This window comes from Urtica dioica, chromosome 8 (genome assembly GCF_054948205.1).
Source record: "Urtica dioica subsp. dioica isolate 48M chromosome 8, U.dioica_male_clone48M_v1_H2, whole genome shotgun sequence".
Taxonomy (NCBI): domain Eukaryota; kingdom Viridiplantae; phylum Streptophyta; class Magnoliopsida; order Rosales; family Urticaceae; genus Urtica; species Urtica dioica.
The window spans coordinates 16,121,229-16,134,944 of record NC_142763.1 but is presented as its reverse complement, the minus strand read 5'-3'; the positions used below and the strand labels follow the sequence as shown (position 1 = coordinate 16,134,944).

At 40.2% G+C, this 13,716-nt stretch overlaps 1 protein-coding gene across 1 annotated transcript; it reads left to right on the top strand.

Annotated features, from left to right (window-relative positions):
* Nucleotides 1-201: 201 nt before the first annotated feature.
* On the top strand, nucleotides 202-9,712 carry LOC149388458 (protein DETOXIFICATION 14-like). Its single transcript, XM_089622438.1, has 7 exons — nucleotides 202-402; nucleotides 466-642; nucleotides 7,061-7,605; nucleotides 7,953-8,039; nucleotides 8,477-8,533; nucleotides 8,940-9,384; nucleotides 9,623-9,712. The coding sequence occupies exons 1-7, from the start codon at nucleotides 202-204 to the stop codon at nucleotides 9,710-9,712; spliced, it is 1,602 nt and encodes a 533-aa protein (XP_089478564.1).
* The last annotated feature ends 4,004 nt before the right edge of the window (nucleotides 9,713-13,716 follow it).

Here is a 13,716-nt window from a genome sequence, read left to right as displayed (position 1 = left end):
CTAATAACCTCCTCAAGACCCAATTGACCTTTTAAACCTGAAAATCACTCACAAACATACAAAAACTATCAAAAACACTTGAGGACTCGTTAGTTTTTAGTCTGGGAAATAGGAGTTTTACGCGTAATAAACGCACCTATCACTCGCGCGGTGACTGGCGAGTCTCCCACCTCTGGACACAGAGAAGGACACCGAGACGCTATGAACCCAACCTTCGACAAGCTGGAACCCGCCGAGGACTCACCGGCTGATCTGCGTCGCCAACAACAGACACGCTCAAGAAAAATTAAGAAGAAAAGAGAAGAAGATTTCATCTTTATTCTCCACTTGGCGGAGAATAACGCTGCCCACTGGTTCGTTCTTGTCACACCTTCACGAAACATTCCTCGCCGGAGCTCAACCGTAAAGCTCCTTCGCTGCTGGTCCGTAACGCCATCTACAGAGACTCAGTTCGTGACGGTGTAGAAAAAGGTCTTCACCTTCTTCTTCTCCGACGAACCCACTTGGAGCAGAGACGCCGTAGACCACGGAGCCGCCAAAGATTCCCACGCAGAAGACACCGCCGAAGGTCTCCGTGCCGCTAACCCTTACGAAAACCTGATTGAGGCCGCGAGCCCAAATTCATGCCGAAGACGCGACCTTGTGCCAGAGATTCATCTACCGCCGACCTCGTCGCCTAGGATTCCCGCACCGAGATTCTGGTCCATGGCTAACTACTCGTGCGCCGACTCACACGCAACGAGAGCCCAACAAAAGAAAATAAACGCATATATACCTATACAGATTATGTGTGAAAATGTATAGAAACATATATAAAAAAAATGTATATATATATAGAGAAAGATATATATATATATATATATAAACATAATACATATATATAAATATAAACATAGAATAAATATATTAAAAGAAATAAGATCCGTTGACCACCGCATCAAGTCGTTCCGCATGACATCCCGCCGACGACCAGGACCACGCACCTTCTATCAAAGTGATGCGATGCACCGCTCGGCAAAGCAATAAGTCATGCTTGACAAGACGGCGTCCTAGACAGACCCGCTTAACAGACCACTCGATGGGACACGCGTGACATGACGAAGTCCCACGACGAGATGATAAAACTCCCACGACGTGAAACTACCCCCGACGGAGCCCCTCGGCAAAACGGAGAGTCCGGCCGACGAGATGAAGTCCTTGACGACCCCTCGGCTAGAAGACGAGGCCGGCACAACAAAATAATTAACGTCCCAACGGACCCTTCCGCAAAACGAAGAGAGCTCGCGGCGTCGAGACCTCTCACAAAAAAAAATATAAGAGAGCTCGCGGAGTCGAGACCTCTCACAAAAAATATGGGGAGCTCGCGGAGTCGAGACCTCTCTAAAAATGAAAAAAAAAATAGAGAGCTCGCGGCGTCGAGACCTCTCACAAAAAATAGAGAGCTCGCGGCATCGAGACCTCTCACAAAAAAAAATAGAGAGCTCGCGGCGTCGAGACCTCTCACAAAAAAAATAGAGAGCTCGCGGAGTCGAGACCTCTCACAAAAAAAAAATAGAGAGCTCGCGGCGTCGAAACCTCTCACAAAAAAAAAATAAGAGCTAGCAGAGTCGAGACCTCTCTCAAAAAATATGGAGAGCTCGCGGAGTCGAGACCTCTCACAAAAAAAAAATAGAGAGCTCGCGGCGTCGAGACCTCTCACAAAAAATAGAGAGCTCGCGGAGTCGAGACCTCTCACAAAAAAAATATAGAGCTCGCGGCGTCGAGACCTCTCACACAAAAAAATAGAGAGCTCGCGGCGTCGAGACCTCTCACAAAAAAAATAGAGAGCTCGCGGCGTCGAGACCTCTCACAAAAAAAATAGAGAGCTCGCGGCGTCGAGACCTCTCACAAAAAAAAATAGAGAGCTCGCGGAGTCGAGACCTATCACAAAAAAAAATAGAGAGCTCGCGGCGTCGAGACCTCTCACAAAAAAAATAGAGAGCTCACGCAGTCGAGACCTCTCACAAAAAAAAATAGAGAGCTCGCGCAGTCGAGACCTCTCACAAAAAAAAATAGAGAGCTCGCGCAGTCGAGACCTCTCACAAAAAAAAGATAGAGAGCTCGCGCAGTCGAGACCTATCACAAAAAAAAAATAGAGAGCTCGCGCAGTCGAGACCTCTCACAAAAAAAAATAGAGAGCTCGCGGCGTCGAGACCTCTCACAAAAAAAAATAGAGACCTCGCGGCGTCGAGACCTCTCACAAAAAAATAGAGAGCTCGCGGAGTTGAGACCTCTCACAAAAAAAATAGAGAGCTCGCGGCGTCGAGACCTCTCACACAAAAAAATAGAGAGCTCGCGGCGTCGAGACCTCTCACAAAAAAAATAGAGAGCTCGCGGAGTCGAGACCTCTCACAAAAAAAAATAGAGAGCTCGCGGCGTCGAAACCTCTCACAAAAAAAAATAAGAGAGCTCGCGGAGTCGAGACCTCTCACAAAAAATATGGAGAGCTCGCGGAGTCGAGACCTCTCACAAAAAAAAATAGAGAGCTCGCGGCGTCGAGACCTCTCACAAAAAAATAGAGAGCTCGCGGAGTCGAGACCTCTCACAAAAAAAATATAGAGCTCGCGGCGTCGAGACCTCTCACACAAAAAAATAGAGAGCTCGCGGCGTCGAGACCTCTAAGAAAAAAAAATAGAGAGCTCGCGGCGTCGAGACCTCTCACAAAAAAAATATAGAGAGCTCGCGGCGTCGAGACCGCTCACAAAAAAAAAATAGGAGAGCTCGCGGAGTCGAGACCTCTCACACAAAAAAATAGAGAGCTCGCGGCGTCGAGACCTCTTACAAAAAAAAATAGAGAGCTCGCGGCGTCGAGATCTTTCACACAAAAAAAATAGAGAGCTCGCGACGTCGAGACCTCTCACAAAAAAAAAATAGAGAGCTCGCGGCGTCGAGACCTCTCACAGAAAAAATATAGAGAGCTCGCGGCATTGAGACCGCTCACAAAAAAAAAATAGGAGAGCTCGCGGAGTCGAGACCTCTCACAAAAAATATTGAGAGCTCGCGGAGTCAAGAACTCTCTAAAAAAAATAAAATAATAATAATAAAACAAAACAAAAAAAAGAGAGTGCCGACAAGACTACAAAGTTTCCCGCACGACAAGTCGCACGCGAAACTGGGGGGTTGATGATGAACAGGGACTAGAGACGTCAAAAACGTCCAACCCGACAACAAGGAAGGCGGCGAGGCGCCCTCCGGGGCACTCACGCGGGTCAGAGACGTCAAGTACGTCCAACCCAACAGCGAGGAAGGCGGCGAGGCGCCCTCCGGGGCACTCACGCGGGTCAGAGACGTCAAGTACGTCCAACCCAACAAAGAGGAATGCGGCGAGGCGTCCTACGGGACACTCACGCGGGTCAGAGACATCAAAGATGTCCGGTCCAACAGCGAGGAAGGCGGCGAGGCGCCCACAAGGCACTCACGCGAATAGGGACTCGAGACATCAAAGATGTCCGGCCCAACAGCGAGGAAGGCGGCGAGGCACCCACGAGGCACTCACGCGAACAGGGACTCGAGACATCAAACATGTCCGGTCCAACAGCGAGGAAGGCGGCGAGGCGCCCACGAGGCACTCACGCGAACAGGGACTCGAGACATCAAAGATGTCCGGCCCAACAGCGAGGAAGGCGGCGAGGCGCCCACGAGGCGCTCACGCGAACATGGACTCGAGACATCAAAGATGTCCGGCCCAACAGCGAGGAAGGCGGTGAGGCGCCCACGAGACGCTCACGCGAACAGGGACTCGAGACATCAAAGATGTCCGGCCCAACAGCGAGGAAGGCGGCGAGGCGCCCACGAGGCAGTCACGCGAGCAGGGACTCGAGACATCAACGATGTCCGGCCCAACAGCGAGGAAGGAGGCAAGGCGCCCCTAAAGTCAAAGACATCAAAGCAAGCAAGATATTCAACACAGTATAACATTCAAAGACGAAGATCGAAGATAACTCTCATTCCACCATTTGACACCACAAAAGAGAGTCAAAACAAGATCTAACTAGGTGCACAACCGACCACACCGTCTCCGAAATCATCATCTAACTATGCGCACAAAAACCGCGCTACACCAAAAAAAAAAATAGAGAGCTCGCGGAGTCGAGACTTCTCAAAAAAAAAAAAAAAAAAAAGAGCTCGCGGCGTCGAGACCTCTCACAAAAAAAATAGAGAGCTCGCGGAGTCGAGACCTCTCACAAAAATATGGAGAGCTCGCGGAGTCGAGACCTCAACAAAAAAAAGGAAAAAAAAGGAGGCTACAAGACTACAAAGTTTCCCGCACGACAAGTCGCACGCAAAACTGGGGGGTTAATGTTATACCGTCTTTTTTCTTATGGTAAAAACGACGCCTAAATTGCAAAAATGACGTTACAATATAAAAGGACAAATTAGTCAAAGGCTAAAAATACGCATGACTAAAACCAAGCGAATTTTCAACAAGCGACAAGCAAATTTGGGACAAGCGACAAGCGAATTTGAGACAAACGACAAGCGGATTTGCGACAAGCGACAAGCGAACAAGCGATAAGCGACAAGCGAATTTGGGACAAGCGACAAGCGAATTTTCAACAAGCGACAAGCGAATTTGTAACACGCGACAAGCGAATTTGAGACAAGCGACAAGCGAATTTGAGACAAGCGACAATCGGATTTGCGACAAGCGACAAGCGAATTTGCGACAAGCGGCATGCTTTCCCTATAAATAGCTCACTCACACAAATCAAAATTCAATTCACTCTCAACTCAGAATTCACTCTCAACTCAGAATCCTCTGAACTCAGAATCCTCTGAACTCAGAATTCATTGACAACTCAGAATCCTCTGAACTCAGAATTCACTCTCAACTCAGAATCCTCTGAACTCAGAATCCTCTCAACTCTCATTTTTCTCTCAACCCCAGAATTCTCTCGGCCAAATACTCTCCCAACTTCAAAATTATCGTGGATCATCAACAAAGACTGAGAGCCACCTCTCGACGGGAGGAAGAAATGGTGGAAGAAGTGAAAGCTTTGAGCTGTATTAGTGGGCCAATGGTGGTCATGTGCCGAGACTCCGATTTTATGAGTATTTATACCCCTTATGGTAAGGGTTTATTGTGATTTTCCGTGAAAGAAACCGATAGATTTCAAAATAAAAAATGATACCTCACATCAAGTCACTATTCCAAATCCATGATGTTGATGTTCTGAATCTAGAAAAAACCAACCCAACAAAAAATTCTCAATTTGAAGCCTAGTCCTCAATAGTCACGGCAAAAGAGTAGAACGGTACTAGTGAAGTCAGGAAGAATAAATAAGAAAATACCAAATTACAATAAAATAAGGTATTAAAGTTAAATTACAACAAAAAAACATTAAAATAAGGCTTTTTGGGCTTTTTGGCCTTTTGATTTAATATATTCAAATACCAAAGAAAAAAAAAGCACATAATTAATTATTTTTTTATAAGTTGGGGTGACGGGCCACTCCATGACTCATGTGGGTCCGCCCTTGCTAATATACATATATAACGGAAAAACAGTATCAAATAGTTCAATTTTAAATACAAAAATTTACCGATATAGGCCACATATAGATAAGCGTTTGAGTTTTAATCAGCGTTTTATAAATTTTCCGTAAATAGTAAAAAAAATTGTAAATATTTCGTAGATAGCCATATTTACTATAAAAATTAGGGAAAATAACACATTTATACCCTGTGTTTTAGTGAAATATCGAGTTTAACCCTCGGTTTTCAAAAATGTCGAGTTCATACCCTCTGTTTAACTAAAATGACGAGATTATACCATCTGTTTAACTAAAATGACGAAATTATACCCTGAAATAGACAACAGTGTCACGAATATTCTTTTTATTGAATTTTCATTGACGTTGACTATAATATTTATATATAAACACCAATTATCTTTATTCATTCGCGCCATATATGTAATTTATTTAAAAACTAAAAAATAAACAACAGTCTCTTAATCGTGAAAAATACAGAAAGAGGCAAAGTGGTAAACATCGATAGTTGATAGTCATCAAAATCGCATATTCGAACCAGGATTTAGAGTTACAATTCGAACACGGAATGAAGTCATTTCTTATGAGGTATGAGTTTTATTATTTAATTTCAATTTAAGGCTATTTTTATTTCAAAATTGAGAATTTGAAAGTTAGGGTACTGATTTAGATTTGATTCGATTTTTCTTATATAAGAGTTAATATCAATGAAAGGGAGATTTGTGAGGTTGTTATTCATTTCAGGGTATAATTTCGTCATTTTAGTTAAACAAATGGTATAATTTCGTCATTTTAGTTAAACAGAGGGTATGAACTCGACATTTTTGAAAACCGAGGGTTAAACTCGACATTTCACTAAAACACAAGGTATAAATGTGTTATTTTCCCTAAAAATTACTCTGCGTTTTTGGTTATTTTGATAGCGTAAATAGATTTACGTGATTATTTACAAAAAATTAACGAAACGTTGGCTATTTCAAAAAATTTAACGTTTCATATGGCTAGATAACCACTAGACCCTTTTAATTATAGTTTAATTATTATGTGCTATAGCGAAGTATATATGCCATTAGTTTTAAAATCCTATAATCAATTTGAACAGAGACAATTAGTTATGAATAACCATTTTTAAAACTAATTAACTGATTTTTTAATTTTTATTCTAATTTGGAACAAAGTTATTTGAAAAGAACTTTGTTTGAACTGACACCGGTTATGAAACCGGATAATCGATATTTGGATAACCAGTTTCAGACCTTGATAACTGCTTTTTAAAATCGGTTTTCAAACTAGATATCGATTATTAAAATGAGGTTAACCAAAAATTTGTATAACTTTGATTTGGACCAATTCGATCCAGTTATTGGTCCAAAAATTTGAAAACCGAAAAATTTAATTTTGATTTCTAAAACGGGCCTAAACTAAATTGAACCAAACCGGTTTCAGCCATAAAAAAAATCCTTCATTTAAGTGAAACAAATGAAAAGAAAAAAAAAACTAAATTTTTGAAGATTATTTGACTTGGCAAGTATGGAATGGCTGGCGCGTTGGAGACTCTCTCCGGCCAAGCCTATGGTGCTAAGCAATACAAAAAGGTCGGAGCCCAAACAAATACAGCGATCGTAGCCCTTGCGTTTACGTGCCTCCATCTCTCTTTCCTTTGGATTTCTATGGGAAAAATATTGATTTGGATGGGACAAGATCCGTCAATATCCAAAGAAACCGGGAGATTCGCTCTCTTTCTTGTCCCCGCGCTCTTTGCCTACGCAGCCGTTCAACCCCTCGCGCGATACTTCCAATCGCAGAGCCTTATCGCTCCTTTGTTGGCGAGCGAGCTCGCCTCTATCTTGTGCCACATGGCGCTCTGTTGGACCCTCGTGTTTCAGTTCGGGCTAGGGCATCTTGGAGCGGCTGTGTCCATCGGTGTCTCTTATTGGCTCAACGTGACTTTGTTGTCTCTTTACATGCTATTCTCGCCCTCGTGCGAGCCCACGCGGGCTCCACTTTCTTTCGAGGTTTTCTGTGGTTTCCGAGAGTTCTTGCGCTTCGCTGTTCCTTCTGCGGTGATGGCATGGTAACATACATTTTACCTTTTAAGTTAAATTAGCTCGTATAAGTTTACTATGTATTTATTTGAGTCTATTAGGTATATAGTCATATTTACAGTTTCGCATTGATATATAGTCAACGTTTCGTTAAGCTTAGATAAGTGGCAATGTCCATGTATATACATGTGTAAATTGACGTAAATACCTCACTATTTTATTTCGGTGAAAGGGTAAATCAGGAATGTCACGTCATTTTTATGGCTATTTATTTAAAATTTACGAAACGTTGACTGTATAGCAATCTCATATGTTTTAATTGGCTAATTTCCGAATTTTTTGTATTTATTTTCTTTTTTGATTTATATTTTGCAAGCCTTGAGTGGTGGTCATTTGAGCTTCTCATATTACTCTCCGGCTTTCTTCCTAATCCCGAGCTTGAGTCTTCAGTCATGTCAATATGGTATGCCATCGATCTATATATCTCGCTCTATATCTATATATTTATACACTACTACTATTTTGGGTTTGGACAATCGTTACAAACACATGCATAAATAATTCTTTTTCCCAAGGCTATTTCAATTTTGCATGTTAAAGACCTATATATTATATGTATGCATTTTAGGATGGAATACTTTGAGCATTAATGTAATTATTATGTTTGCATGCTTATATGGTTTGTATACGTTTCTCTGAGAGTATGTACGTACGCCGTTGAAATTCTGATTGTATTATCCTAATATTTATTCTCCGTACACTTTTATTGGTCATTTTGGGACTCACGAGTTTAATATCCTGTCAATAACTTGTAAACTATTATTACAAAAGATATCTCAACATTTATTTCTTTATGAATAATTGATATCTTATATTTGTCTTTCAATTTTTTTAAAACAGTTTATCAACGATCACTACCCTTTACACAATACCCGAAGGGCTTAGCGCGGCTGCAAGGTAATTGCGGTTAATTATTTGAGGCATACTCATCTTTATTCATCCTATCACGTAGCTCAATAAAAATTAAAAATTAAAAAACTATAATATATAAATTACCTTATATGTTTTGTTTGGTCTTTTTATCTATTCGACGTGGGACGTCCTTAACAATTGTTGCTATAGCATGGAGAATTAAACACGTGACCTTTTTATTTTTGGTGCTTGATTATTAATATAATATGATGCTGACTCTTTGAGCTCACTTAACATGAGTCAAATTCGACAAAGAGTAACTTGTGACCTTATAAATCTTGTTTGGCCTCTTAATATTTTTCTGACATCAGATTCTTATCATGTTTTTTTTTAACATGTTCAAACACTAGAGATTTATTTTATAAATTGTTTTAATTTGTTTTACGAATAGCACGAGAGTGGCAAATGAATTAGGAGGCGGTGACCCTCGAGCAGCTCGGCTCGTCGTGCAATCAGTCATGTCACTTGCGGTCTCACAGGCTCTCCTCGTGAGCTCGACTCTCTTTGTCGGCCGTAGCGTTTTGGGTCACCTTTTTAGCAATGACGAGGAAGTCGTGAAATACGTGACCTCAATGGCCGCTCTAATTTGCATTGGGGTCGTATTCGATAGTTTACAATGTGTCCTCTCGGGGATCGCCAGAGGATGTGGATGGCAAGATTTGGGAGCCTTTTTCAACCTTGGAGCCTACTATTTCGCCGGAATTCCCATTTCGGTCACACTCGGATTTTGGTTCGACTTCAGAGGAACAGGACTTTGGGTTGGGATTGTGCTTGGTTCATTTCTGCAATCACTTCTTCTTTCTCTAGTCATAATTTTCACAAATTGGGAAAATAAGGTTAGTCTTTCGCGGCGTTTAAGATATAATCTATATTTCTTAAATGATTTATATCGAATAGACCGGTTGATATTGTTAGTTATTGGCACACTAGTAATAAGCTATTTAAATATAAGAATACGTCGCAATTGGAACATTCAGGGCTTTGGGTTGAACATGGTATTTTAACATTCCATTCCCATGTTTTATTATTAATAGCTGTGGACTTTGACACGTGTAAGATATTGTAATGTTGCAGGCGACGATGGCTAGGAGGAGAATATTTCAAGGAAGATCTTTAGATGAAGATAACAGAGTGACGATTGCTCATCAACGTTCAAGCTTCTAAAGAGCTTAGTAAATTTATTATGCTCATATTAGTTTTATTTACATGTACTTGCACTTTGTCTAGGTTAGTAAAAACTGTTTTACTTGAAAAATAAATTTTTTAAAATTCCGCCGCTTAACGAAGCGTTAAACTTTTTCTTAAACCCTAGATCGTTTCCAACAGAAAGCCCATTCCAGTACACACTAATCGCGTCTTCATCATCCAAAAGAAAAAGAACGTGGGATAGCATGTCAGAGGTTCGATTATGGTACTCCTTTGCAGTCTCCCCATCTCTCATCTTCCATGACCTCAAAACATGACGATAACGCCTTCTTTCCATTTTCGCACGCCAGCCCTTATATTGGTGAAATTTCGTATAACCCCATCCTTCATGTACTCCCATCCAGCTCCGGGGTGATCCCTTAGCTTTCCTTGCCAATACTCCAATACCTTCCAGCGGACCTTTAGTTCTGCAAAGGATACTTGCAATCTCTCTGGAACTTGCAACACCTTAAAACGGATGTCTATGTTATTGCACCACTCTCGTGTGCCGACGATATCTGTCGTCACGCTGCTAAGAACCGGAGGATTTGTCTCTTAAGAATTTGATCATGAGGTCACCATCAGCAATGCGACTCTGGCTTTCCGCGTTCACGTGTTTTGTTACTTCAACGTCCATCTAACAAAGAAGAAAGAGAAAAGCTAAACATACAACATAATAAAACAAAATTAACTTACTTGAGTAGGGGGAAGCCGTGCGATCGATAGCGAAGGGGGTCGTAGGTTCGTTGCTCTGATACCAACTGTGACGACCCGACTTTTCGGACCGTCATACTAAGCTTAATTCTTTAAAAAAAAAATTTATCCATTTTTTTTCTAAGTAAGAGAATTAAGCTTAGTATGACGGTCCGAAAAGTCGGGTCGTCACAAATATAAAGTGTTACAAAATGAGGGTGTATTCCTCCGCCATATGTGAGGGTTTTTAATGAATTGCCCGTGGTATCGCCCACGTTTCCTAAAAAAAAAAAAAAAAAAAAAAAAAAAAAAAAAAAAAAAAAAAAAAAAAGAACTGTTACAAAAGTGATTAGACGCGACAATTATCACGATTATTCTTTCATTTATCACAGCTAAAATAGTCGTGGCCGTTACCTAGTTTGTTGTGGTGAAAAGGGAAAGAAAATAATGGTGATAATTAATATCCCATAAAACAAGAAACAACTCCCCTAAATAACATAATCGTAAAAATAATTTCCATTTTGAATAGAATTTTTCTTATTCTTCGCCATTTGAATCGAAAACGAGAATAAACCCAAAAAATCCCGTAAAAAGGCTGAAGTGTCAACATATTAACAATATTTATTAACTTCAGTAAGTGATTTATAAGAAAAAACAAGAAAATCAAATGTTTATGCAAAAAACTATAAAAAAAAAAAATGAGTAACTAGTATTACGGATTATTAACTAAACGCAATTCACAAGAAAAAAAAAACCATAAAAACCCTTATATCTATTTAATAGTTACTACCAATTATTGAAGGAAAAGAAAATCCAGAATTTATAGAACCTAAAAAGAAAGTCTATTTATCTCCTTTACCATAGTAGACTGAAGAAACAATTATTGAGGAATAAAGTTATAACTTAGGGGAATTGACACAAATAATACCATTGCAATGTCCCTTACCAAATATAGCCCAAAATGAAAATTTTGACAAAAGTAGTACTTATGGTAGGTGAGAGAAATTAATTTTTCCCCAATTACCCTCAACCCTACCATCTCCTCATTTACGTTTTTTTCTTCTTAAAACCAAGTTTGGCCGATTATTTTTTGGGTCTGAGCTGGAGAAGTTGACGAAGCATTCTTGAGTTCTTCATCACTTGGGTCGCCGGAATCTTGCTCGTCGACGGTAAGTTTCCTACCCCCAACTCTATTCCCCAACTTCTCACGCTAAAAAAACTGAGACCCATTTTTTTTTCCTTCTTCTTCCTCATGCCCATTTGAAACTCAACGTTTTTTCTTCTTCTTCCTCTCCGGAATCTACACACGTTGTCACCATAATCTCTTCTTCTTCCTCTGAAACCCATAGTGGTTGTTCGATATTAAAGATCCAAGCTCATCTTCGTTCAAATCAAAGATCCAAAATTATTCAAACAAAAATTTTGGTAAGTTCTTCCTATCTTTAACATACAAGAACATGCTTAATTGTTTTGATTCATGTTGAAATAGGTTCCATCGTGTTTGAGTGTGATTTGTTTGTCAAAATGGTGTTTTTGTTGAATTCCCGATTTTTCCAGGGTGTCACGAAGTGAATCAGTTCGTGACACTAGTGTCACGAAGTGGATCCAGTTCGTGACACTTCCCGATTTTTCCAGGGTGTCACGAAGTGAATCCAGTTCGTGAGACTTCCCAATTTTTCCAGGGTGTCACGAACTGGATTCACTTCGTGACACTAGTGTCACGAACTGAAATAAAAATTTTACCAAGTTGTTGATGTTTTTTATTCTATTCTTTCAGAATTAAATAACAGTTGATACAATCACGATGGAGTCGAGTGATTGCAGTTCGTCAACACGTCGGAAGCCGCGCGTTTCAGGAAATATAGGAGGTGGTACCGAGCGTCGACGACCTCCTCCTTCATGTTCGTGTGGTCTAAATGGAGTTGAACGAACTTCCTAGACTGCTGATAACCCTGGAAGACGATTCTATGGATGCCCCGAGTATAAAGTTTGAATATGTTTCCTACAAATCCTAGATCCAAAACTTCTTCAAACATATTTTTTTGTAAGTTCTTCATATTTTTAACATATAATAACATGTTTAATTGTTTTGATTCATGTTGAAATAGGTTCCATTGTGTTTGGGTGTGATTTGTTTGTCAAAAATGGCGTTTTTTGTTGTTTCCCGATTTTTCCAGGGTGTCACGAAGTGGATTCACTTCGTGACACTAGTGTCACGAACTGGATTCACTTCGTGACACTAGTGTCATGAACTGGATGTTTTTCGATGTTAATAATCGTTTTTTAATACTCATATCTAATATGACCGAACGTATACAGCTATGGCATAAATATGTTTATATGCTAAGCATAGCGGGAAGTGGATAAAACCGGGCATATATCAAGAGGGTGGTACTGTTACGCTTTGACTTCCTACCAATTTGAATTACTCAAGTTTGATGCAAACAGCAAACATTGTATTCTCGGTTGAACGTGACCCATGTAACGTATTCAATCAACGTCAAAGATGAAACTGACGGGGTCATACCGTCAACCATAGATGACAACGAAAGTTTGCAATGTTATTTGTACTTGAGGAAGAACGAACCGAACTGGTCATTGGTTTGGTTTGTAATTCGACATGTTTTATCCTTGAATGTCTAGAACTTCCTTAGTATGTATTACATTTTGAATGTTTTGAAGTTTATTGGTATTGGGTTTATTGTTAAGAATGGTTTATAAAATAACCTCATGTGTCACGAAGTGATCTAAGTCCGTGACACATCTGTCACGAAATGTGGTCACTTTGTGACACATAAATTGATTGTGAAACAATACATAAAATTCTAAACTAATTAATTGATTTCAAGACAATACATAAAGTTCTAAACACATACGTACAATCAGACACACATATATACAGTTCTAAACACATACGTACAATCAGACACACATATATACAGTTATAAACACATACGTACAATCATAAACATGTGTATACAGTCATAATCACATAATTTTAAGTAGCCTCAACGTTGACATTTCCCATTGTCTTGTTGTGGCATTTGATCGTAGTGTACGACCTTGAATATTTATTCATTGGAGAGTATAACGCCGACGACTTGCAGAACATATGGTAAAATGGTGGTCAAGTTTCCGACTTCCGTGTCCACAAGCGTTTGGTGTCTACCGGTGGAACTCATGGAGTCATATAAATTTGAGAAATTTTTGACAAAATAAGTCCACTTCATGACAGATGTGTCACGGACTCAGTTCACTTCGTGACAGATGTGTCACGGAGTGAATTCACT

Excerpts from the sequence above, each read along its gene's own strand:
- LOC149388458 (XM_089622438.1), top strand. The coding sequence starts at position 202 with ATGAACCCAACCTTCGACAAGCTGGAACCCGCCGAGGACTCACCGGCT. Across the intron at positions 403-465 it reads TTCCTCGCCGGAGCTCAACC|AAAAAGGTCTTCACCTTCTT; the intron begins GTAAAGCTCCTT and ends GTGACGGTGTAG. Across the intron at positions 8,040-8,476 it reads TCTTCAGTCATGTCAATATG|TTTATCAACGATCACTACCC; the intron begins GTATGCCATCGA and ends TTTTTAAAACAG.